Source organism: Paramormyrops kingsleyae, chromosome 10 (genome assembly GCF_048594095.1).
Source record: "Paramormyrops kingsleyae isolate MSU_618 chromosome 10, PKINGS_0.4, whole genome shotgun sequence".
NCBI lineage: Eukaryota > Metazoa > Chordata > Actinopteri > Osteoglossiformes > Mormyridae > Paramormyrops > Paramormyrops kingsleyae.
The window spans coordinates 30,149,850-30,173,010 of record NC_132806.1 but is presented as its reverse complement, the minus strand read 5'-3'; the positions used below and the strand labels follow the sequence as shown (position 1 = coordinate 30,173,010).

Here is a 23,161-nt window from a genome sequence, read left to right as displayed (position 1 = left end):
GAAAAAAAGAAGCTCCTCTGTACAGAAGATGGCAGGCCTTCACTTAGCTGCTGCGAGAGAGTTTTATTTATCAAATGATGAAGTGTTGGCCACAGGAAAAGATCATCATGCTTACATTCAGTCACATTTTCACTGGCTTCAGCTGAGCCGGCAAAGATGTCAAAACACATACAAAATATTTAGGAGGACGTGCCCCCCCCCCCCCATATTCGACACCAACTTTAAAGAAAACAAACAAGATATGAAAAATACACATGGTAAAAATACATCATACAAAAGACATTCGTATTTTTTTTAAATAGTTTATTATAAAACATAAAAATGTTGACAGGAACGTCAGTGACAGGAATGCATTCATCAGTATCAGTTTTCCTATTACCCACAGAATCATGGGCTATACACAGATTTTACGGAGGAAAGGCTGAACCCAGCATGCGGTTTTAGATGTTTCTGAAATCCCCGACAACTCTCCCAAGACTGCAAGTGAAACTCCAGCGAGCTTCTAGCTGAATAATCATGTCACCCAGGCCTTGCCAACCAGACCACAGCGGTGCATCAAATAAGCTGCTCACAATAGTAACAGGGACCTAAAGTTTACGGCAAAAGACATTCAAATTAACGAGCAGGAATAAGTAGAGTAGAGTAACTCAAAGATTGGCTTCTCTGAAAATTTACAACAAAAACAGGTTAAAGAGTCCAAAACTAGCAGAAGATCCAGAATTCAATTTTATCTGCCTCTAGAAGTATTTTTTTTAAGGAACGGGAAACCACCCTTACAATCACATCAAGCCAGAGAACCATGAGACAACTTATTAAATATAATTTTTCCAGATAGCGAGCGATTGTTGAGAAAGGCGATGATTGCCACAGGTAGGGTCAACTCAACTTATCCTGCCTATTGACACACAGATCACAAGTACATCACTAAAAATCTTCCGTGAAAGATTAATAAAAACAAACCACCTCAACCACCTTTGACCAAGTAGGGTTAGGGTTAGGTTCTTTACCTTCACTTATAACATCAATTTGATGTGCTCTTATGGACTAAGCCTCATACTTGCATTTTTTTTTTTTAAGGCACAGAGATCAATTGTGGTGAGAGACGCTGTTCTTTCAGACTCATTATTCAAGTAGTTACAGCACAGGCAACAAGAGTGTTTGTGTCAAGGAGACCTGGCGCGGTAGGTTGGGTAGGGAGTGTATATGGACATATAGGGAGGCACTCTGAGATTCCACTGCTCTCTGTGCCTAGATCACAAGTCAAAATGCTGATTTGCCTTAGCAAATAGAGACAATTCACACGTACACAAACACACTCAAAATGAAGGGTGGGGGATCTGACACTTAGAATCCAAGTCATAACAGAAAAGAAAGAATAGAAAAATTCCCCCGCCCCCCCCTCCCCATCACAAAGGTTTTTTTTTTTAAAAAAAAAAGAACATTGGACGTTTTCTGATGAGGTCCCGTTGGTGTAAATAGGAGCAAACTCTTGAGCTGAAGGGCGCTGCCCGCAAACCCGTTCATGACATTTTCCCCAATTGAATCTTCTTCCAGGCCTCGGAGGCAGTGAAAATGCAGGAGTCGATAATGCCGGCCACTGTGAATGTCCCACCAATGATGGCGCAAATCTGCGGGGGGGGGGGGGGGGTTCGGTTAAAATATGTACTGGTCCATTTTAAAAACACCACTCCTGAATAACTGAAAGCAGCTTTAACTTTGATTGCCCTTGCCAAGACCCCTAACCATAGCCCACTGATATGCGCGTCCATGGCAAGCAACACAAGTGAGAATAGCCCACGTTGAGATGAATAGGGAAAATGACATCGGAGATCGACCTCAGAATGCACCTACACCTGCTCACTCGACCCAATGCGCTTTCTTCCAGGACAAAGAGCCGGATGCCTTCAGAAGCGATGCAAGGCACGATGCCGGAAATTGCACACAATGGTGAAAAGGAGCCGGAGTAAGCAGCGCGGTATTCATGTCCCATTACGAGACCAAAACACTTGAGAGGTCATAGCAACCGTAGAGAAAACTACTGGTTGATGGCCACAGTCCTCCGGCCGGCACCTAAAATTTGACCCTGTGATGTATTATTTACCAAGACCTTCGTAAAGTCTACACATGTTGCTGTTGAATTCCTTCTCAAAACGGGTGCCATAATGACATACACAGAATTACTCAATAACCTCTTACACCCACTGTCTCAGGGGAACTAATAGTGAGTAAGGCTGGATATCACGGGGGGGGGGGGATGTAGGGGGCGGCTGAAGTAATTTTACAAGAAATTATGCAAGGCAGACCTGATCAGAGGTAAAGCAGGATGTACATGTTTTTGAAAGTGGGCTGATTCAGGCACAGTTTGTACAGTATGTCTGTATCTCCACAGTTTACTCCACCACCCTTGTTACTGGTTACAGGTCTTGTACTCCCTCCCCCTGGCCTATCACCTTTCTCGCAGACCTCCTTGGTTACTCACCGTGGTAATGAAGCGATACAAGGGCTGCCTCCTCTCCGTGTACTTAACGGTGATGGGGCTCAGATCGTAGCGGAACCAGATCGCCGGGATGATTCGTCCCGTGTGGCTATAGGCCACGTATTCCTGCCGAGCGGGGGGGGAGGGTTAAATTAGGCGTGCGTTCTACGTGGCCATCCACACGCGCGGGGCAAACAGGCAGTCCATGACGTACGAGCACCAGCACCGCAGGCGCCACTCAGGCATGCACCTCCGAGGATTCTGGGAAAAGCAGCGGTGACAGGTGCAGGCTTTTCATTAGATCAGGGATGGGGCTATGGAGCAGGTGGCATCTACGGGAACGGCGGCATCTACGGGAACGGCGGCATCTACGGGAACGGCGGCATCTACGGGAACGGCGGCATGCGGTGCGAGAAAGGACTCGTTCTCATGGACGACGCCAGCGAAGTCACGGAAGGCAGAGACAGGGTCTCACCTTGTTGGCCACTGTGTACTGGTAGGAGAATCTTTGCCTGCCCCTCATGTCCTCATACACTGTGGGCACTATCTTTAATATGTAGTCATGGGAAGCCAAGGCTGCAAACACAAACAGAGCATTCAGGACCTCATACCACGATATCTTACATTCACCACAAAAATTCCAGAGGCTTCAAAGAATGTCCACTAGGGGTCCCCACTGAGCTAATGACGGGCTAAGTGAGCACATGCCGGCACGCGATACAAGGAGCCCCAACGAGGAAAACACACAAAGGTCTGCAGAAGACGAGCGAGCGGCTCTCGGTCAGCTGCTGGGATGAGCTCAGGGCGTACGTCAACTTCCGCAGCAGTCAGAAATGGACAATGGGCCGTCTCGCAAAGAAGCGTTCATTGTTTGCTTTACAAGAAAGCACGGCCTAGGTCAAGATGTTTGACCGATATGATATCTATAATGGTAACACAGCTCAAGACCCAGGCTTTCCTCACTGACAAAACAGCAGACGTAGCACAAGCAGTTATAAAAGACATGTTTAAATCAGACCACCTCAAGCATTACTGAAAATCTCCTCTAAAAGCCGTCATGTCTTCGAAATACAGAAGTCACTATGTACGTACGATTTGATTCAAGTCTGCTAGCACCTCCTAATGCATTGAAGGCCCCCTGAACATCCTGGATGGGGAGGGAGAAGTGAGAGAGACAGGTTAGCCAAGCTGCTTGGAATTAAATGAGAAAAGGGTGAGCTTGGGACTGAGCGCCGACCTGAAGGTTCTCGCCGAAGGAGAGCTTGTGGATTGTGTGAGTCATATCAGGGTTCTGGGGCTGGGCCGTGGCACTGTGCGTCGACACGTGGAAGTTGCCTGGCACCTTAAGGTAGCCAGAAGCAGAAGCGGAGGTTAGTTGTCACTATTTTTAGATGCCATTCTTGGAGGGAAAATATACTTTACACACATGCATTGGAACCGATGCAATTTAAATGTCATTAGAGTCGGACTTTTCTGCCTAATTCTCCTCAAGTGCTTTTCCATGCTCTAGAAGAATCTCAGCCGACACGGCGAAATCTTGTGATTTATCCTTCTGTCGTTCATCTCCACGGGCCACATCATATTTTTTGGCTTATGATGCGAGTACTCCATCATCGGCCTCACCGATGGGCGGTAAAAGAAAAGTCCTTACTTTGTTGATGCTGAACTTCCCCTCAAAGCGACAGCCGTATCCGTTGTTCAAGGGCACCTTCATGGAGTTGTCAATATGGCCCACCTCGTGGCGGCCCATCTCATCCTGGATGTCCAGCCCCACCACTGAAAAGGAGAAACCAGGCGCGTCTCTCAATATGCCTGCTTGACCGTTTGACGTCGCCTTCATTGCCGAAAATCAGTTCCAAGTACAAAAGTACAGAGGACTGTAAAAATCCCTGGATGTCGTTCTTGCCCCGCGCCAAATATCAGGGATACATTGGTTGCATCCCCTGCCAAACGAGAGCAATCCCATAATTCATTGCACCCCAAGTATGTTCTTGGGAGGCAAGTGAGCAAGACCGCTCTTGTCAAGGCCACAAGCGTGATCTTTGTGTCCTTGGTATTAAAAAAACACCCTGAGAAAGGGGATGACCGAGGGTCATGCACTGGGAACACCTTTCCTGTCAGATCACTTTTCTGTCACCGTAGCACATGACTGGTCACATGACTCATATGGATGACAAGGCCACAGGTGATATTCCCAACAATGAAGCTACTGCGACAGCCCAAAGAATAAACATTACGCTATGCGAGACTATGCTTTGTTCAAGTCCCAGCTACAGTTTCATTCCTTCCATTTGTTACAACTGGCACAACAAAGCGAACATGTTTTTGAAGTAGGCAACACGGCCCAACATCACTTTGTACAAACTGAACACAAAGCACCAGTCCACTGGCTATAGCAGTGCACTGGGAGACCTCAGTCAGGCGGGCTGCCATGTTAGCTGGTGGTTTGGTGGAGGGGCAGGATACATGACACAGACCATAGATAGCCCTTAGATAGCCCCTGCTTCACAGAGGAAGGAAACCCCGCCTCTCTTCAACACCAGGACTCCGCACCCACTTCCCTTTCAACACGATTTCCTCTGGCCTACAAAGCGCACAAAGGACGTGTGGATCAGTTCCCAAGCTTACATAAGATGAGCAACCAAACACTGACGCTCATCAGCATGGTCTAACGAGCAGGGTATCATCCTCACGCAAAAAGCACAGAATCTGAATGTGACCAGGGGCGTAGTTTGGGTTTCTTAGTTATCCCTAAAATGATAAGATTAGGTCCTTCAAAAAGAATATGTGTTTTTATTATTGCACATGTATTTTACAGTAAAATATTTGTACTGAAACATAAGTATTACACTAAACCGCAGCTAACAAAACTGAGTTTATTTTGCTGTCAGCTAAATTTGAGCAGGGTGTTATTCTTAAGCAGTAAGGCATAACTACACTTAAATATCAGTCACAACACTAAGACGATAAAAATGTTTTGTTTTTTTTTCTGTGAAATTTGTAAAGCAGAAAGTGATATGTGGTCATTACTAATACTATTCAAGTGGTGTTTAAGGGACAAAGACTAACTAAAGCATACAGTTTTTTTTCCAGAAAACAAGGTATTCTTATAACTGTGAACAATGACTCACCTGAAATATTTCATTTCACAACTTTCTGTGATGGAGAAGTATAAAAATTTGACAGATCTACAATTATTCACCAACAGTACCGTGTGAACTGTCCAGAGCGATAAATTATTCAATGAAATCTGACTGTGAGCCAGGTGCTGTGCAATGCTGCTGATTTATTTGTGATGATCCCCCTATACAAAGCCTAGCAGCACGATTTAGTAGATAAAAAGTTAAACTGCAGATGACCAAGAAAAACACCCTAAATCACCCTGACAGTAAAGATTGGATAACTGGTCTCTGTAGAGGAAGTGACATGGAAATGTTAAGACAATAAAATGGTTTAGGGAATTTTTAAGAGGAGCCAGCATTAGAAAGCAACACAAACACACAAAATAACGGTTTCAGGCAGAACACTCCTTTTTTGGGGCAAGATTGATGACAAACGCTTTACAGCTGTGAGTCAAGATACCAAATACTGTTTACATTACGCCTGAAGTCCAAGCTAGAAGTCACAAACCACTTTCGACATACTTTGCATTTTTGCACATTTTGTCATGTTTGGAGCCGGACTAAAGTGCGTAACGAGTGAAAGAGCAACAGCTCTGAATTCGGGAGGGTGAGGGTATCAGGCGCCTGCCTGTGCCGGCATTCAGGGGTGCACTCGGGGGGGGGGGGGGGGGGGGTACAGTAATGAACAAACTTAAGACGTTACATTATAGACATCTACTGACATCCATAGGACATAGATATAAAGGAATACCATCTGGAAGGACACCATGAAAGAAGCAGAATTAAATAATATCATTAAATATAAATATATCATTAAGAAGTTACAATAAACAGAATATTAAGGAAATTGTACTGGCTCCCAGGAATAAAAAGCACACACTCCTACCACAAGTAATGGGGGAAATACCAAAAATAAACTTCATTATTAGTCACAGTAGTACAAGACAAAGCAGTAACTGGAAGAACAGCAAGAAATATTTAAAAATACTCACGATCACAGTTCAAGTTTGGCAAACTGATGTTTAAACTCACATCTATCTTCCCTCCACTGTCTTTATCAGAGTCATCCACATAGAGCTCATTGACTCTGTCAAAAGGGGGAAAGTGACCGTAAAACATGGTATCGAAGGGCAGTGACCGTAAAACATGGTATCGAAGGGCACAACAAGGCTCAGCAACAAGGGCATCATCGAAAAAAACAGTTTTTGTTGTTTATAGAGATGTACTTAAATTCACGAGGAACATTCATTCTTCAGTGACATACCTGTTCTTAATATATATTTATAATAAAAAACAAATGAATGGAAGCTGAAATAGCAACATACTGAGCAAGAGAATTTCACTAGAGAATGAGCTGGCCTCAAAATATGTTTTGCGACTGAGAGTATTGTGTTATATAACCCTAGAATTAAGCTAATGCTCTAAAACCAAATACTGCAATCCCACAACTGATCAGAGGCAGAGCAGCTGTTTTAGATGAAGTGGTATGAAAGATATGCTGCAAGACGTCATTATATCACTCAAATGAAATGCTTCAGGTGATAAATGTCTTACTCAATGCGTGCCGGAACATCTGACTGTATTTCAATGGAGGACAGCCCTCACATCCTAGATAGATGTCAGAGTACGGCAACAAGCAGAAAAAGCTAACCTGGACTTATATAGAGAATGGCATAGTCCCATAGGGAGCTAGAGCATCACAGATTTCATAACCAGTGCTGCTACGACATTGGTTAACAGGAAGCATTTAATCAGTTACGTATGTAGTTCATCACGATGCTTGTTCTTGTTTGCTGGGGTATTTCATGAGCAGGACAGGCCAAAGCTATGCTAACTTTCAGACAGAGTAACTAAAAGGAGAACTGGCCCAACAGAACAGACAAAAGGAAAACAGTGTCCTTTCATCAACACATTTATGGAAACCAAGTAATGGGGCTGTACCATTTTGCAAAACACACTGTGCTGCACTGCTGCCCTGTATCTGTGGTCACAGCCTGACAAGAAATCATCTTGAACCAGTACTGATACTTCACCCATGTTTGTGTCATTTGTAACAGGATGTCTGAGATTTTGTTCTTCTTTAAAGAGAAAGAGAGCCATTTTATATTAGCATTTGTATTACCCTTTGAATGTGACTATACTCAACTGATTGGTCTGGATTGGAACTTTCCACTTCTGGACATGGTATTCAAAACTACTGGTTCTCAAAATGTACATGCATGTGCATCAAAAGCCCAGTATGCTAAAAGAGAAATCATTCTAGATTTCTATTTATAAATACTGTGAATGATAGCTATATACAGGGACTGACATAACTGGTATGTAAGTATGCATTCACGCTGCTACAACAATCGATTGTCGTACATATCGCTTTTAAAGGTGAATGTGTACTTGTGTATTAGTTATGTCAATCCCCGGCTATATATAATTTTACTATTAATATCATTGGAATCCCTAAACTCAGGCATTACTAATCAGTAGTACTGATACTGAATATACAAACATCTCAAAGGAAATCTATGAGAACATCAGTCAATTGAGAAACTGCCGTCTTGCTACAATCCCAGTTGAAAGAGGATTTCTTAATCTGCGTCATCCTTGTCATGACCTTTGAGACCTATACCTCTATTAAGCAAGAACCCTTTCATTTCTTCCTCTCTCTCTAATTTACTAACGCTATTCCAGTGATTGCGTGAAATCAATAACCTGAGGTCAAAATAAAACAATCCAGCCCGGCGCATGACCTCACAAGTTACCTGATCCACAGCGACGTCAAAGTGGAGAGATCATGTACATGTGAGATTAATTTCCTGTTGCTTTTTTTAAAACCAGAGTAAACAAGCCCCAGAATCCGGTTCTCCCCCTTACCATAAAGTTAAAAATGTCCTAAATATATATACACACGTTGTTTAGCACATAGCAAAGTTGTACATATCTAGAACAACAGTAACAACTGAAGCAAGTGAACCAAATAATTCTACTTTGTTTCCAGAGCTACCAAACTTAAATATTTGTTTCACGCCAGAGACAGCACAGAAATAGAAACCATTTGCGGTGGTAGACTTAACTTAGCTATGTTTCTTATAAACATCTTATCCTCACTCAAAGTTTCAGAGTGTGGGCTCACTCTTCCAAATCAATATCTATACCAAATGAGGTGTTATTTACATATGCAGCTAGACAGGATTGTTATCACTCAGAAATAATACATAGCTGCACCCTGCAGTACTAGAGGAGTGTTTACTAACCTTTGGTACCCCATTTAATATACTGACTCTGTTCAGGTTGATTTCAACATTAGCTATGACTATATCTCCTTAGCCACCTTGAAACCTCATTAGCTTTCCTTCCAAACAAACCAAACATATAAAAATCTCCTGGTTAACTGAAAGTTTGCCAAAACGCTGAAACAATTAATGAAGTTAATCCATATTCCTACTCAAATTCATATTATGGCATGTACCTCAAATTTAAATGCACAAAAAGCAATATTAGTACACTTTCCAGAAACCCAGAGCATAAAGGATATCCAATTCAAATATCAGTGCCTGAACTGTCACTTTGATATGAAAAATACAGACGTATGAGCGGAGTCGATTCCTGCAGTACCCACATCTCCGTGGCGATGAATCCCGTGAGCTCCGACAGGAAGAGGAAGAGCATGAACAGACAGCAGCAGATGGAGACTGTGGATGAGAAACAGAGGTTAGTATCACAAAAACAGCTCATTGAGTTTTCAGTGCCTCTTCTTAGACTTGATTACTAACCAGTGATCAGATCACTGATGACCAGGGAATCCAGAAAATGGCTATGACTCTGGTAGTGTTTAAATAACCTCACTAAGTAATCCTTTCCCAATCAATTCCAAATCAATTTCTAATCTACTTTCTAATACTACAATGTTCAGAGAATAACTTTCACACGCACTAAGGAATGTGACAGATGCTCTTCATCAAATTAATTTTTATAAATATATACCAGAAACAGCTCCACCCCCCCCCTCCCTCAGCCACAAAAGAAATGAAATGTTACAGAAATCATCACATTTTATTACCCCATTAATGCATCACTTAAGGTTTTGAGGAACTTAGATGATAGATCTCCTGAGATTCCATGCCAAGGTTAGAGTCACAGGGCCAATAAGGCACTCAGCCTAATGTCACGGGGAGTCGGGGGCTGAAAGGAAGAGCTGCGAGGCTGTGTAAATGCCTGTGTAAAGGCCATGACTGTGTATAGCCCACACCTGAGAGGCTGTGTAAATGCCTGTGTAAAGGCCATGACTGTGTATAGCCCACACCTGAGAGGCTGTGTAAATGCCTGTGTAAAGGCCATGACTGTGTATAGCCCACACCTGAGAGGCTGTGTAAATGCCTGTGTAAAGGCCATGACTGTGTATAGCCCACACCTGAGAGGCTGTGTAAATGCCTGTGTAAAGGCCATGACTGTGTATAGCCCACACCTGAGAGGCTGTGTAAGCTGGTATAGACTGAATGTCTGAACAAACAAAAGAATATGATCGCAATAGCAGGAGGGCATCAAATGGAGTTAATGAAAGCAAGGAGTAAGATCATCACCGTCAACTGTCACAGTCACTGCTGGCTTCTTTCCCATTTACAAACAAGGCCTCGACACTGACGACAAATAAAGGTCAGTTTATTAAAAAAGAAAATCCAAAGTCTGTACATTTTGATCAGAGGGGAAAAAAAGACCTGAGTGACTGTTAGGCGGTGATCTTCAAAAGGCATCACATAACTCAGAAATAACGTAGTCAATCATAGTCAGTAATCTAATTACTGACTTTGTCTAAGTTGACTTAAAATGTGGCTTTCAGAGATCAAAACAGCTAATTTAAACACCTATTCAAACCAGAATTAAAATGCTGGAGGACATTATCTCAGTGCCGGAAACACTTGATACTAAATGGATAATTTACATACAATTATTAGTCAATTTCTGATATTTTTAAAGTTACTTCAGACAAATAACCAACTTATCACACCCAGAAGTGGTTTACTTTAAATCCCAGGAAGACTTTTGGTGAAACCATTTAGCACAGCTGAAATCAGTCAAAATCTACAAGACAGATAAGATTTGTGATTTTTGTTACTCAGAACTCCCTTGCCAAGCAAAAATGAAACCATTTTAATAGACGGGTAAACTCTTGGGGGAGGCTAAAAATGAAACTGCGTGTCATTTTAAAGGATGAAAATGTATAATAACAGAAACCATGCGTCCCATCTGAGTAGGTCACCCTGCCTGGGCACATCGTTAGGGTGTGAGTCAAAGGACCACAGCACACTGAAATTCACGCTCCTTGGAGACACAATCACAGCCACTTTGAGGCTATAGGCTGGACGACTGCGTACGACGTAGAACGGGGAGCTTTGCGTAAGCAGCTCACCGCAGACATGATTGTGAAAGGTTCCTTAATCATAATATTCAGCCGTACTAAATGAAAACTTATCAAAAAATGTCTAACTGCAGTCGTCTAATGACTTTTCCATGCCCACGCTCACGGTGGGTACCACTTTGAGTAGCTTGGTGCTGTGTCGCAGTAGACACACCAACCAAGCGATGATGGACACTAGAGAATGGCCAAAATTCACACACGGGGGCAGGCATTTCATTACTTTAAATGCTTACCTTAATCAGGTATGATATTTCCTTCGGTCACCTTTATCCAGAATGTATCACATATTACAAGAAACAGGTATGTTAAAACCTGCCTAAGCTTTAATTCATTATCGTTAATTAAAGACGTTTTAAAAGCTAAATTCTAAAAACTATAGAAAAGACAGACATTCTACAAACACATGAAACAAGCAATTATCATGGGAAATGTAAACCATTACAGCTATAAAAAAAAAGTTCAGAAGAATGTGCTTCAATTATTTTAATATCTAAGTGATTTCTTAATTATCGTCGTTCACCAATTTATAAGGTTTAGAAGAAAGCAAATAAAGAGACTTTCATACAATTACAGCGAGTAAACTGACAATTTAACGGAAGAAAATGTTTTGTTCTGGATACGGTTAAGTTTGTACACGCCCTTCAGAGTCAGAGAAATGTTCGCATGTCACTGGCCAGTGACGAAATGACCAGTCAGTCTCGTCACAGTGTGGACCTCACAAAGGTCAACCTGCCTGAATATGTACGTGCTCAGTGACAAGTCACCTCGGTTTGTCACTGAAGAACATGCCAGGCATCACGTGGACCTGTGACCTTTGAGTTACTCAGGTTTACACTGGTTAATGTTTAGCCAAACCACAGAGGAGCTGCAGTTTCTAGGACTATGATGCGAAAAGATGCGTCACCACTCAGGATTAAGGACACACTACGATATCACCCGTTTAACCACGTGCCACTGAAAAAGTAAGCTGCCCATGATGTCATGACATCTACCCAATATTTTTCATAAGAATCAAACAGAACCAATGGCTTATTGGAAAACCACAAACAGCAAAACAATAAATGACCAACCAAACAACAAACATGTCACGTAACTAGGTTTCTATCAGTAGGTGTTAGCAGATACATACTGATAATTGTCCCAGGTTAGGTTTAATAAGTCTGAATGTTATTTTTTTATATCAAATATAGGTTAAAATATTTTAAGTGCTTATCTGTAATGGTTTCTGACACGCGGTTGTTAGGGTACCCCCCCCCCCCCCCGACCTGATGAGTGGGGGCCTCATTTGCATTTCCACAGTGGGTTTCTGCCATCGATTGTGGGATTTCACTGAAATCTCCCAAAAAAAGCTTTGTTTTCATGCTTAATTTTGCTACCGAGTTTAGTGGATTTTTGTGGGCTTCTATGAGAACAAGGGTGAAATTGCACAATATTTTAGCTGAGGGACAGGCCTATTGCAAAATCATTGCATTTCGAAGGAAAGGTGTTTTTCGAAAGACTTAGTAACAAGACATAGGTAAAGAGTAAGAAATATTTATTATTGTAAACAAATATTTAAATGTGACACTCCTGGAGAGAGAAATGGTCCGTGAACATGAAGCATTTTGGGCCGGTTTTTACACTTCTGTCCATTTGATGCGTTCCGGCCGGTTCCTACTATCAGGCTCGATCTCTTAGAGTCTCAGCCATCGGAAGCTAAAATCAACCAGGTGCCCTGAAGCACCATGGAAAAAACCTACACTGTGATTAAAGAAACAACCTCATTAGCATACAATGATACCACTTTCATACAGGAGTATTTTATCATCTCCATTTATAAAAGGAAAATGTTTGGAACTTTCTCAACAGTTTAGTTTAGAACTTTCCAGGCAAAACTGAAACTGCTTATTGATTAGCAGGTGGCCAAAAAGCCTTGGCAAACATGCTACTGGGCGGAGACAAACTACTCTATTTTAACGTCAGAAGTGAAACCACACCTACAGTCACTAAGGAAAGACTCATGCAGTTTTGCCGTCCAATCATAATTGGACATCTGAAAACAATACTATGACTGTACTGAGAAGTGACAATGTCATGAGTTTGCCCTGTCATATGTGTTTAAACAATGACTAATCAATGAGACAAACTAACAGAAAACGGGGATAATGACAACGCATAGCTGAGCACAAATTAATCTGTGAATAATCAATGCCTCTGCCAGTTGTGAAATCTTGATGTAGACACCAAACTGAAAGCATATATCCAGAAGGTGAGACCAAAAAAGTAATAAAGGACACTGACCAAAACATTTGAATCCGATATGTGACTCTCCTTGTCTTTGTGGCAGACCATAATACTCACTGAAAGCTCCCGTGTACGTTGGTTGTGTCAGGTCTTTGGGCACTTTTCTGTAGATATCAAGTCTGGAGGAAAGAAAGAAAGAGGAAGAGAAAGAGAAAAAAAAAAGAAGTAAACAAGGATGGTCATGGGGACCCGACGCCACATAAAGGACACACTGTTCCCAGAATTCCAAGGGGCATTACCACAATGCAGTGGAATGTTTGCTCTGGCATACAGCCACCAACAACAGGCTGTAATGCAGTGGAGAGCACTGGACTGCTTTAACTTAAACACACAGTGAACCTCCTGCCTTCAGGCATCACAAAGAGAATCCTTCAGACAACCCCAGCATAGCAGAATATAGCCCATAACCTATAGAATGTAACCAGGCTTGCCTTATATATCCTTCCATATGAGGCTGTGCTACTCATACCCGCCAGGCTCAAGTGATTCTGGAACAAAACACATAATGAGGGCTGGTCTGTTTTCCCTGGAGCTGTGAAAGGCGGAAAGGTAAATGGGGGCGGGGTGTTTGTTTTGACTCAACACATTGGCAAGAATGTGCCAGCACCAAAAAATCATGGCTCAGATGACTGAGGCGAAATTCAGCAATAGTACAGATTCTACACCTTGAGGTGATGGACAGACTGTTTGTGTTTTCATCCAGACCAAGTCAAAACTCTCTCGAACGATGCACTTCCTGTTTGACCAACATCCATCCCATTCTAAAATCAAGGAAGGGTCGTTAACGATAAGTGAATTCACGTGATTATTTGTCTTGCTTTATTTCACACTGCCAGTTGGATTCCTCACACTTCCTGCTTGACCAAAGAAGGAAGTCAAATTCCAAAATATAACCACTCACTTTTAAGAAAATTGATACCACCTATAAAAGTGGCAAAGTGCCATGCGGCAAGTGCTGCGTTTGATCCCCCAGTGGCCGTTTTGTGCTGTGCCCTTTTTTGGCGTTGCGTACTTTCGGTAAGACAAAGTGCCTCACCCCCCCCCCCACCGCTTCACACCACCTCTTCCTCCCTTTAAATGTCCACATCTGTGCGAATTCCTTCCAGCAGCTGCTACTGGCTCAGCAAGTAGAGTTGACGCAACACTAGGCTGGGATGACGAGGGGGGGCGGGTGGCCACTTCCTTTCATGATACATGCCCCCACGTGCATCTCGTAAGGCACTCCACGTTCCGCCTGGATCACTGTGTTCCCCACACAGCTCTCACAGGATGTGTGAAGCTGGACTGTTGCAGTATCTCGAAGGAGGCCGGTTGTACTTTTCGGGCCGCATTGTTCCGGTCTGCTGCTCTTCTGATCACTTCAGGTCCAGCCCTGCAGCAGCTGTTGCGAGAGTCTCGATTTTTCCAAGAAAGCCAAAGAATTCTCAGGAAAAGTAAAGTGACGTAAACCGAAGCCAGCGATACTGGTGGGTGGCATAAGCCTCGCTCAACGGGCCTCAGCCAACGAGGCAAGCATTGGCGTCTTTGGCACCATATGAAGATGCTTTTGGGGCAGCCAGTAAAGTGGCACTTAAAATAACACAGGAAGCCCGGGGCAGGCCCGCTGACACAAGCAGCCATCAACATATTTTCAATCCTTGAAATCAGTGCCATAAATTAACATTACGTAATTAACACATCTAAAACCTAAAAATTAGTTTATCATGTGACGGGGGAATGAAATATTGAAATTATTCATGATTCTTTGTAGTCAGAGATTTCTGGGCGCATCTAAATTTTCTTGCGCCAACAATGCTGATTTTTTGATGAAAAAAATGTATAAATCAGGCCGTCCAACGTGGTAGAGCAACTCAGGCTGGGCTTATGCATCCAAAATCAAATAAATACCCATGACTGTCCCTCGGGCCAATAACATAAGAGGTTCCTTGATGTTTCAGCCAATAAAGTTGCCAAGAGTCTTCCTCCAGATTTAACCCTACCAAAAAAGTATGCGCTATAAATCAATCGAACAAGTCCAAAACATACCACAGCCCCCAATTCCTTTGGGGAACCGCAGGGATCAGCTGTTAAGAACGTGTTATATTTTAGCAGCGTTTAAACAATTCTAGTTACAATTATGAGAAATCACCTTTGCATATTCCTTAACCAGCCTTCTCCTACCTGCCTACAATGGGCAAGTAAGCACCAGACGTAGAACATGGAGCAATGAAAGAAGGTGGCATGGTTTGATGAGTCACCTTTTCTGTTACATCATGCGGACGGCCGGAATCCGGCAGAGGAAGTGTGATGGTCGGGGAAATGGTCTCCGGGGAACCCTTGGGTCCCAGCATTCATGGATGTTTCTTTGACACGTTCCACCTACCTAAATATTGCTGCTGACAAAGTGCACCCTTTCACGGCAACACTATTCACGGAAGGCGGTGGCTTTTCAGCAGGTCAACGCACCCTTCCACACTGTAAAAATGGTTCAAGGACGGTTTGAGGAACATGCACACACAGAAAAAAAACAGTCGGAGGTGTTGACTTGGCCTCCGGATTTCTCAGACCCCAATCCGATCAAGCGTCTGTGGGAAGTGCTGGACAAACAAGTCCGATCCATGGAGGCTCCACCTTGCGACTGACAGGACGTAACGGATCTGCTGCTAACATCATGGTGCCGGATGCCACAGCACACCTTCAAAGGTCTTGTGGAGTCCATTTCTCGACACATCAGAGCTGTTTTGGCGGCACAAGGACATACACAATCGTAAGCTGGTGGTTTTAGTGTTATGGCTGGTTGATGTTCGGCACCTATTTAGCCATCTGAAAATTAAACTATTGAATAACAAAGGACATCAGTAGTTTCTACCAATGTTTCATCCCCAGCAGGCCTGTTTGTGTCCACAATCTCCTTACATACTACAGGAGACCAGTTCAGCAGAGTTTCCTGAAGGAGACAAACTGCTTCAACGTGGGGGTTGGAAATGTTCTGAAACATGACAAGACTCGGGCCAAAATTTCAGAACATTACATCTGCCGGCTTTTATAAAACACGCCGAAAGTCAGGAAACAAATCACTGTCACAATATTTCTCCCTGTCGCCTAGACAACTCTTCTAAAATAAACTCGGCAAGGCTGGCTGTGAGGACCGTCACCCGGAGACCAGGCAGTATCCAGTGTCACTGGACTGGCTCTCAGTTGCCAGCACAGTTGCGTTTCATTCCTGCATAATAAGCACAATAAATAATCCCAGAATAAGTTAGCTGATGATTACTTGAAAAAAAGAGGAAAAAAAGAGAACTTTTATCTCATAGTGAAATCCAACCAAATATGTTTTATATTAAAATATTACTTTCAATAGTCAACAAAGGCAGAGAAGCACAGCCCAGAGGGGTGTTATTTTTTACCACACTAAGCTAGAGATGCACCGATTAACCAGTCAGGGACAGAATCGGCCGATTTTCAGCATGCTCGGCCTGTACCAGAGACCGGCCAGTCAGTCTCATGCATTTCCCATACCGAACTGGTCCGTTTTACGCATGCACCACGTCATCCACACAGCGGCGCAGGCAAAGGCCATGCAGCTGCACGCTAACATGCTGTTATCATGGAAGTTCTTTACTGAGAGTGAAGACGACACAAAGCTTGCAACCGTGGGGGAACCAACATGAAAATGTGGTGAAACATCACAGGTAAACTTTAGACTGATTAAACTCATTATTAAACATATACTAGATAATCATCAAAAGGAATAATCATTAAAAAAAAAAATCCTATGACAGAGTAAAAATGTTTTTCAGTTAATTATCTGGACGTCTTTCCAGTGACAGAGGACTTTATTTTGAGACTCGTTTAAGTGAGAGATGATCCTGTAACTTAGTGCAGTTTGAGGGAAACTGTAAAGTATAACATTTTTCTTTTTATTATGAAAATAAAATGTTTCATTGAAAAGTTCATTTTTGTTTGTATATGCTGTCAATTATAGTTCTTAGAAAGAAAATCGTAATCTGCAAAAATCAGTATGGGCAGGTCACAGTCGGGGGGGGGGAAATCAGAAATCGGAATCGAAATTGCAGCTGGTGCATCTGGACTCTAAACCAAGGAATAACAGTGATCTCTGAGAAGAACGTCATGGTTTGCATGATGACCGGAGCGTATGGTGCGTACAGCAGAGGACGGTCAGGAATATCACTGTTTTATCATTAGATAAACTGCGTATATAGGTTCTAATATTTGATTTCAGGCAAGCAGCACAAGAAATCAAGACTGTTTTGGTTAGCAGTGATTTAGAGGGAAATTAGATTTATGTAACAACCTGACAGAATATGTGTCAGGTAGTAAATGAGGGTGAATGACATGGAAGTTTTATAAGCAGGAAAAATATGTCATTATCTGCATAACATGGTATGGGAAATTATTTTTAATTTTTTAACACAAAGAAAATATACAAATAATATAGGAGAACAATACAGCAAACTTAAATTAAACTCCACCCAATATTTATGGAAAAAAAAACATATGACTCATGATGACTCGGTAACTAAAACGTTTTACCAAAGTAAATTCTGGGGAATAAACTGAAACATTCTAAAAACCTAAGTGCTACCTTATTTCCACTATGAAAGCAGTTATATAATTTGATTAAGGCTACTTATTCAGAAAAGTCCCTTTATAGGCACTGAGTACTTCTCTCTAATAGTTTCCTGAAACTGATACCAATTGCTTTATTCTTTGGTTCCATTTTAAAAGCTACACCATGATGAATTGCATACCGGGAAGCAAAAGTTTATGAATTAAAAGAACGGCGACTATTAAACAAGACTATAAAGTGAAAGTCGTTAGGTCATTACAGAGACATAAGATTTTCATTTAAAACACAAGACTACTCACACATACAGTACATCTTCCGGACGATTAACTTTTTAGAGGTAGGTCTGACAAGTTCCCTGTGCTAACGCAATGTCTCAATATTATGTTACCAACCCCTATACAAATACACAGAGCAGCAACAACTATTTTTTATTTGGCCAAAGCTGTGTGGATTAGTATGGATAGATATGCTGTTGGACTATATGCCTTTTATTGACATTTGAATGCCAATAATGTTGTTTTTAAGGGCTCCTGATTTAGGCACTGTCTTAGATACTTTCTATATAACCAGTTATAAAGTGTGGTGGTACTTTGCCTTAAAAATAGCCTGAGTTTTGTATATGACTTTTACAATTAAAATGTATTTGGACTAATACCCTGATAAAGTAATTTCAATTGACAGCTGAAGAATTCTCAAGATTCTGCTTATATCAGCGTTACACACACACACACACACACACACACACACACATACACAATTTCTTAATGACTTGCCTGTCCCTTGGTGCAATAATATTTAATTTTGAATTACACAACTGAAATTGTGACATTGTATTAATATAATCATCATAAAACTTAAGCAGTAATACAGAACCTTCGGGTCATAGTGTCTAGTTCCGGTTACTGTGGAAATTTTGTACTGACTGTCATTCAACTATGTATTAATTTCTTTCTATATCTGATATAAAATCATCTGGGCACCTGAGTTTTAATATTCAAAAAATAAGCATTTGTTGACATTTTCCCACTTCAGTTACTGCATTTTCAAAACACCCATTCATTGGGCTGTTTTACACTGTAACATATACTGTTACCTTGCATAAGGGAAAAAAAATAGGAGAATAAAATTTCTAGTAAATACGCTTGAACAAACCATACAAGTATTACCGGATTGTCAAAGCAGCCATTGCTAGGGCCGACTTACGCTGCTGCTTCCCTTTGTTTTTCTCGGTCAGAATCTGCACATGTACTTCACAGATTCTCCATGCAGGTTTAGCTTCAGGGCGCACAGCTAAACGCTCAGGACACACTGACACTCACAGCTGCCACACTCAGCTATCCAAATACCCATTTCTAATCAGCTGCTTGAGGAAAGATCTTGAGACCATAACACAGAAATCTACAACTGGAGGGCAAGTCCGGATGATTTTTTTTTGTTTGTTTAAACCTAAGCACTTTGGTCAGAGTGGACCAAATTCACTTATTCAATGTGCATGACTGTCATATTTTAAAAATATTATGTAATGCTTTACATTAACTGCACCTTCATAACGCATGCACCACACTATAACAATCCTTACTACATGTTGTATGTGTACAATTGTGTACGTGACAAATAAACCTCTTGAATCTTAATAACAAACATTATATAACAATGTTTGTTATGAAGGCAGGCAGAGAGACAGACAGACAGATAATCAGAGCAGCATAATTTCTGTGAGATTGTTGCGGAACATGTGGAGAGCTTCCCAGGGATAGGACATGCATGAGACTTTCACTGCTTTTTTCATGAGTCGTGCACTTTAAAGCCACAGTATGAATGTACAGGTGTGGCACCCACTGAGAGAGACAGAGTGGGGGGGGGGCTTCTTAATATAAACACAATGGTGCATTTATTGGGGGAATGAATGAACCCAAATGAAACGCTGGGGGTTCGGCCCCCTGCTCCCTACACCACTGTATCTGTGTATTTTAGAAGTTCAAATGCAAAATGAATAAGGTGATTCACAACTGTCGGATTTGTCGGAATGCAGCGGCGAGCGAGTCTTGTCACAAGACAACATAGCGAGGGAACGCAAGACTTAATGATTTCCCACCCTGTCCCTTTAGGGGCTCCATGGAAACCAATTTTTGGCAGAGTGCGGCTAGATTCTGTTTGTAAGTAGACTGGCTATGTTGTCTATCAGCCTACAGTTACTTTACCATGTTGAAAGTTCCTTCACTCGTTAATGCAGTACAATGGAATGAAACATAAATACAAAACCTGACAATGACATAAATTGGCAAGAGAACGACATTAAAACTAAATTAAAAGCTTGAGGCCTTTTTTATTCTTGTATTATTGGTGTATGCTTCTGTTGTTGAATAAGAAGCAGCTAAATTCAATGCACGATTAATGATTTTTGAATTGTGATCTTGATTCAAATGCCTAAGTGATCTTCTAGAGTTGAGTCATGACCTCATTCTTCTGCCGAATTCTGCCATGTTTGCATTACCAGGAAGATCCACTGTATAAACCAAGCACTCCCACTTTTTCCCTGAGCCATACCAACAAATGACAAGACCGCGTTACACCACATGACAGTAAGAGGGGAAAGAAAAACAGGTGTTGTATTAAAAAGCAGACAAGCTAGATTTGTAGGCCAAATTTAAAAATGAATTATAAACATGTCACGGGCCGGAACTCTGAGACCTTATAAGTGCTGAACGAGCCGATGCAATGCCTCATCCTCCAGTACAGAAAATGCTTGATCATCCAATGCAATTACCTCCATTATCTCAATTGTTTTGTGTTTCACTTTGATGCTGCTAACTTTGACTATTGATAACATTTAATATCGGCCAAGATTGGTCCGATGCCAATATCTTGAGTTCTAACAGATATTGGCTAATACTAATACATCACACATCAAGGTGTTGTTTGTTCCATCTTCACAAAAATATGGGCACCACTTAATAAGGCTCCTTTTGCCACTTGTAAATGGTAGCAACAAATTAACAAAAAGAAAACTGTTATAACTTGTTTAAAATTGTCTATTAATAATTTACAAAGTGTTATAACCTAATTAATAACCAGATTATAAACCATTCATAAACGCTTTATATGGGTAGCCTTATTGTAAAGTGTCACCAAATGAGTAAATAAGAACAACTGTAATAGTAATAACAATACTGAGAGAGACCTCTAACTTAATAGGCCTATCATGAGAGAGAATTCTTATTGGTAGAATTCTCAATTCTGAGTGGGGGGACACTATTCAAATTTTAGCCAATACAGCAAAGCCTTACAAAAACTTTATTTTACTTTTGCATACTGTTTTCTACAACTTGCAATTATTGTTGAAAGACTGCTGTCACAGTTGCCTGTATTTGGATTTGTAATGTATATGTGCTGCATGTGTTTTAGCTGGAGCAAAATGCACAGTAATCATCTCCTGGTTTACTGTCTGGTTTACTACAGGTCGTCAAGTAATTCAACGACGGTAGCCATTATAAATATATTATTGTCAAATTTGCAAGAAGAAATTAGTCTAAACATATACAGAGAACATTCGTATGTTACTAAGGCAGAAAGAAAAGGACTTTTTTTATTTGGCCAATTCTATTTTGTAATCAATTAGTGGCTACATAATTAAATGAAAAAAGGTTTCAGCTTCAAATGTTTTAAATGTTCTGGATGTAACTAAGCACCTCCCAGTAACCTGCTTGCCCTTTATATGCTTATAAAATGTGTGGTACATCCGGCTCCATGTTTGTTTTGTGGGGGTGTGAATCCATTAGTCCATTTTCATTCCATTGCACCTTGGGAGATTGAAACTTATTTATTGGAAAATAAAAGTGATAAGTATACAGGATAAGGAGCAATTTCTAAAATTGATTTTTTTTAGATAACTTTTTGAACTGATGAATTTCAGAACTCGAGTTTATTAAAATACACACATACACAAAAACAGAAAATTATGGAAGATACACCTAATTTACAACTGAAAAGAAAACAAAACAGCTTATGAGGCATGGCTCCGTAATTAAATCAACTGCAAAAACAAACCACATGGTTAGTTCAGAGCATTTTACACGTTTCATTGAACACTGCACTGTCTGATCATATTAATACATCTGTAGTTATTTGACTCTTGGTTGAAAAGGATATGGGCTTTAATTTTAACAACAGCTACCTTTGTTGACGGCAAAAGATACACGAAAGAGACTAAAATGCGTTTAGGTATAAAAGGAACATATATTTAGCTAATTATGTTACCCCCATTAAGAAAGTAGATTTTGCTAGCTAAAGGGAGGCTGTCTTTAATGCATCGCATTAAAACTGCGGCATTAAGTGCACGACATATGAACAAAGGAAACATAAAGCGAGCATACTCACCTTCGTACATCGAAAGGCATGGTGTTTGCAAGTTTTCGAACAGAGTATTTAAAAACGCAAAGTTAAAATACTTAAGGAAAGGACTGCTCAGATGCTCACTTCAATCCTGCCGGCTGCTCACACCGGGAGTGACGTCACCCTAGGACGCTTTGCAAAATCTGATTGGATGCCGGTGGGTGCCACGCGTATGATTCTTTTTCCGGTTCCACCTTAAAGTTGTATGTACACGTTTCAAGAAAATCCTTGGTGATCTGTGTGTGTGTTTTCGGGCATTCCCGTCACTACTGACTGTCCATGAGACCGTAGAAAAGACACGCACAGTATGTTTCAGGAAGAAAAGAGTGTTAGGAAATTATGAATAAAAATTGTGGTGTTTCCACTGACTTTGAAACAAGTTTGTTATGTAAGCATTTTATACATTTTGAAGACCAGACTGCTTTAATATTCACATTGTAATATAAAGTCAGACTGGATAACGCCTAAATTTTGTAATAACTGGTGATGGTGCTGGTAAATAAGGATGTGGGTGATCTGAACATAGATTATATGAGGTCTCGAGTCCCCCCTCCCCTTTTATCAGTTAAACTTAAGTCTCCCACCGCATACTTGATCAGATTTTCTTTCTGTGTTAATACTTATCACTGATATGTTAATTTGATTAAATAATTAAATAAATAAGTGGCTAGTGGAATATAATCCAGAATTACAGATGGATACATCTTAACTTTTTACCTTTAAAAAATTGTAAAACAAAGGTTTTAAACAAACAGGTAATAGTATTGGTGATAGTATTTTCCAGCCAGCCACTCTTAACACTTAAGCAGGACTTAACTACAACTCAGACAAATAATGTGTAACAATTAGGAAAATAAGCTACTTAAGAACCAGGGCATTCGTTTAAAATGAGTTACACTGAAAAGGTA

General features: G+C 41.1%; 1 protein-coding gene across 2 annotated transcripts; it reads right to left on the bottom strand.

Moving 5' to 3' along the window:
* Nucleotides 1-48: 48 nt before the first annotated feature.
* On the bottom strand, nucleotides 49-22,398 carry ergic1 (endoplasmic reticulum-golgi intermediate compartment 1). Of its 2 annotated transcripts, none has more exons than XM_023838811.2 (10): nucleotides 22,239-22,398; nucleotides 13,349-13,410; nucleotides 9,212-9,284; nucleotides 6,591-6,685; nucleotides 4,128-4,252; nucleotides 3,714-3,818; nucleotides 3,569-3,623; nucleotides 2,952-3,052; nucleotides 2,480-2,602; nucleotides 49-1,628 (listed from the first exon to the last, which is right to left on the bottom strand). In XM_023838811.2, exons 1-10 carry the CDS (start codon nucleotides 22,256-22,258, stop codon nucleotides 1,521-1,523), a joined length of 867 nt encoding a protein of 288 aa, XP_023694579.1. In that variant the 5' UTR covers nucleotides 22,259-22,398; the 3' UTR covers nucleotides 49-1,520. The 2 variants fall into 2 exon arrangements, with proteins under 2 accessions (XP_023694579.1, XP_023694580.1); XM_023838812.2 differs by lacking the exon at nucleotides 22,239-22,398 and adding an exon at nucleotides 13,723-13,754.
* Nucleotides 22,399-23,161: the final 763 nt, after the last annotated feature.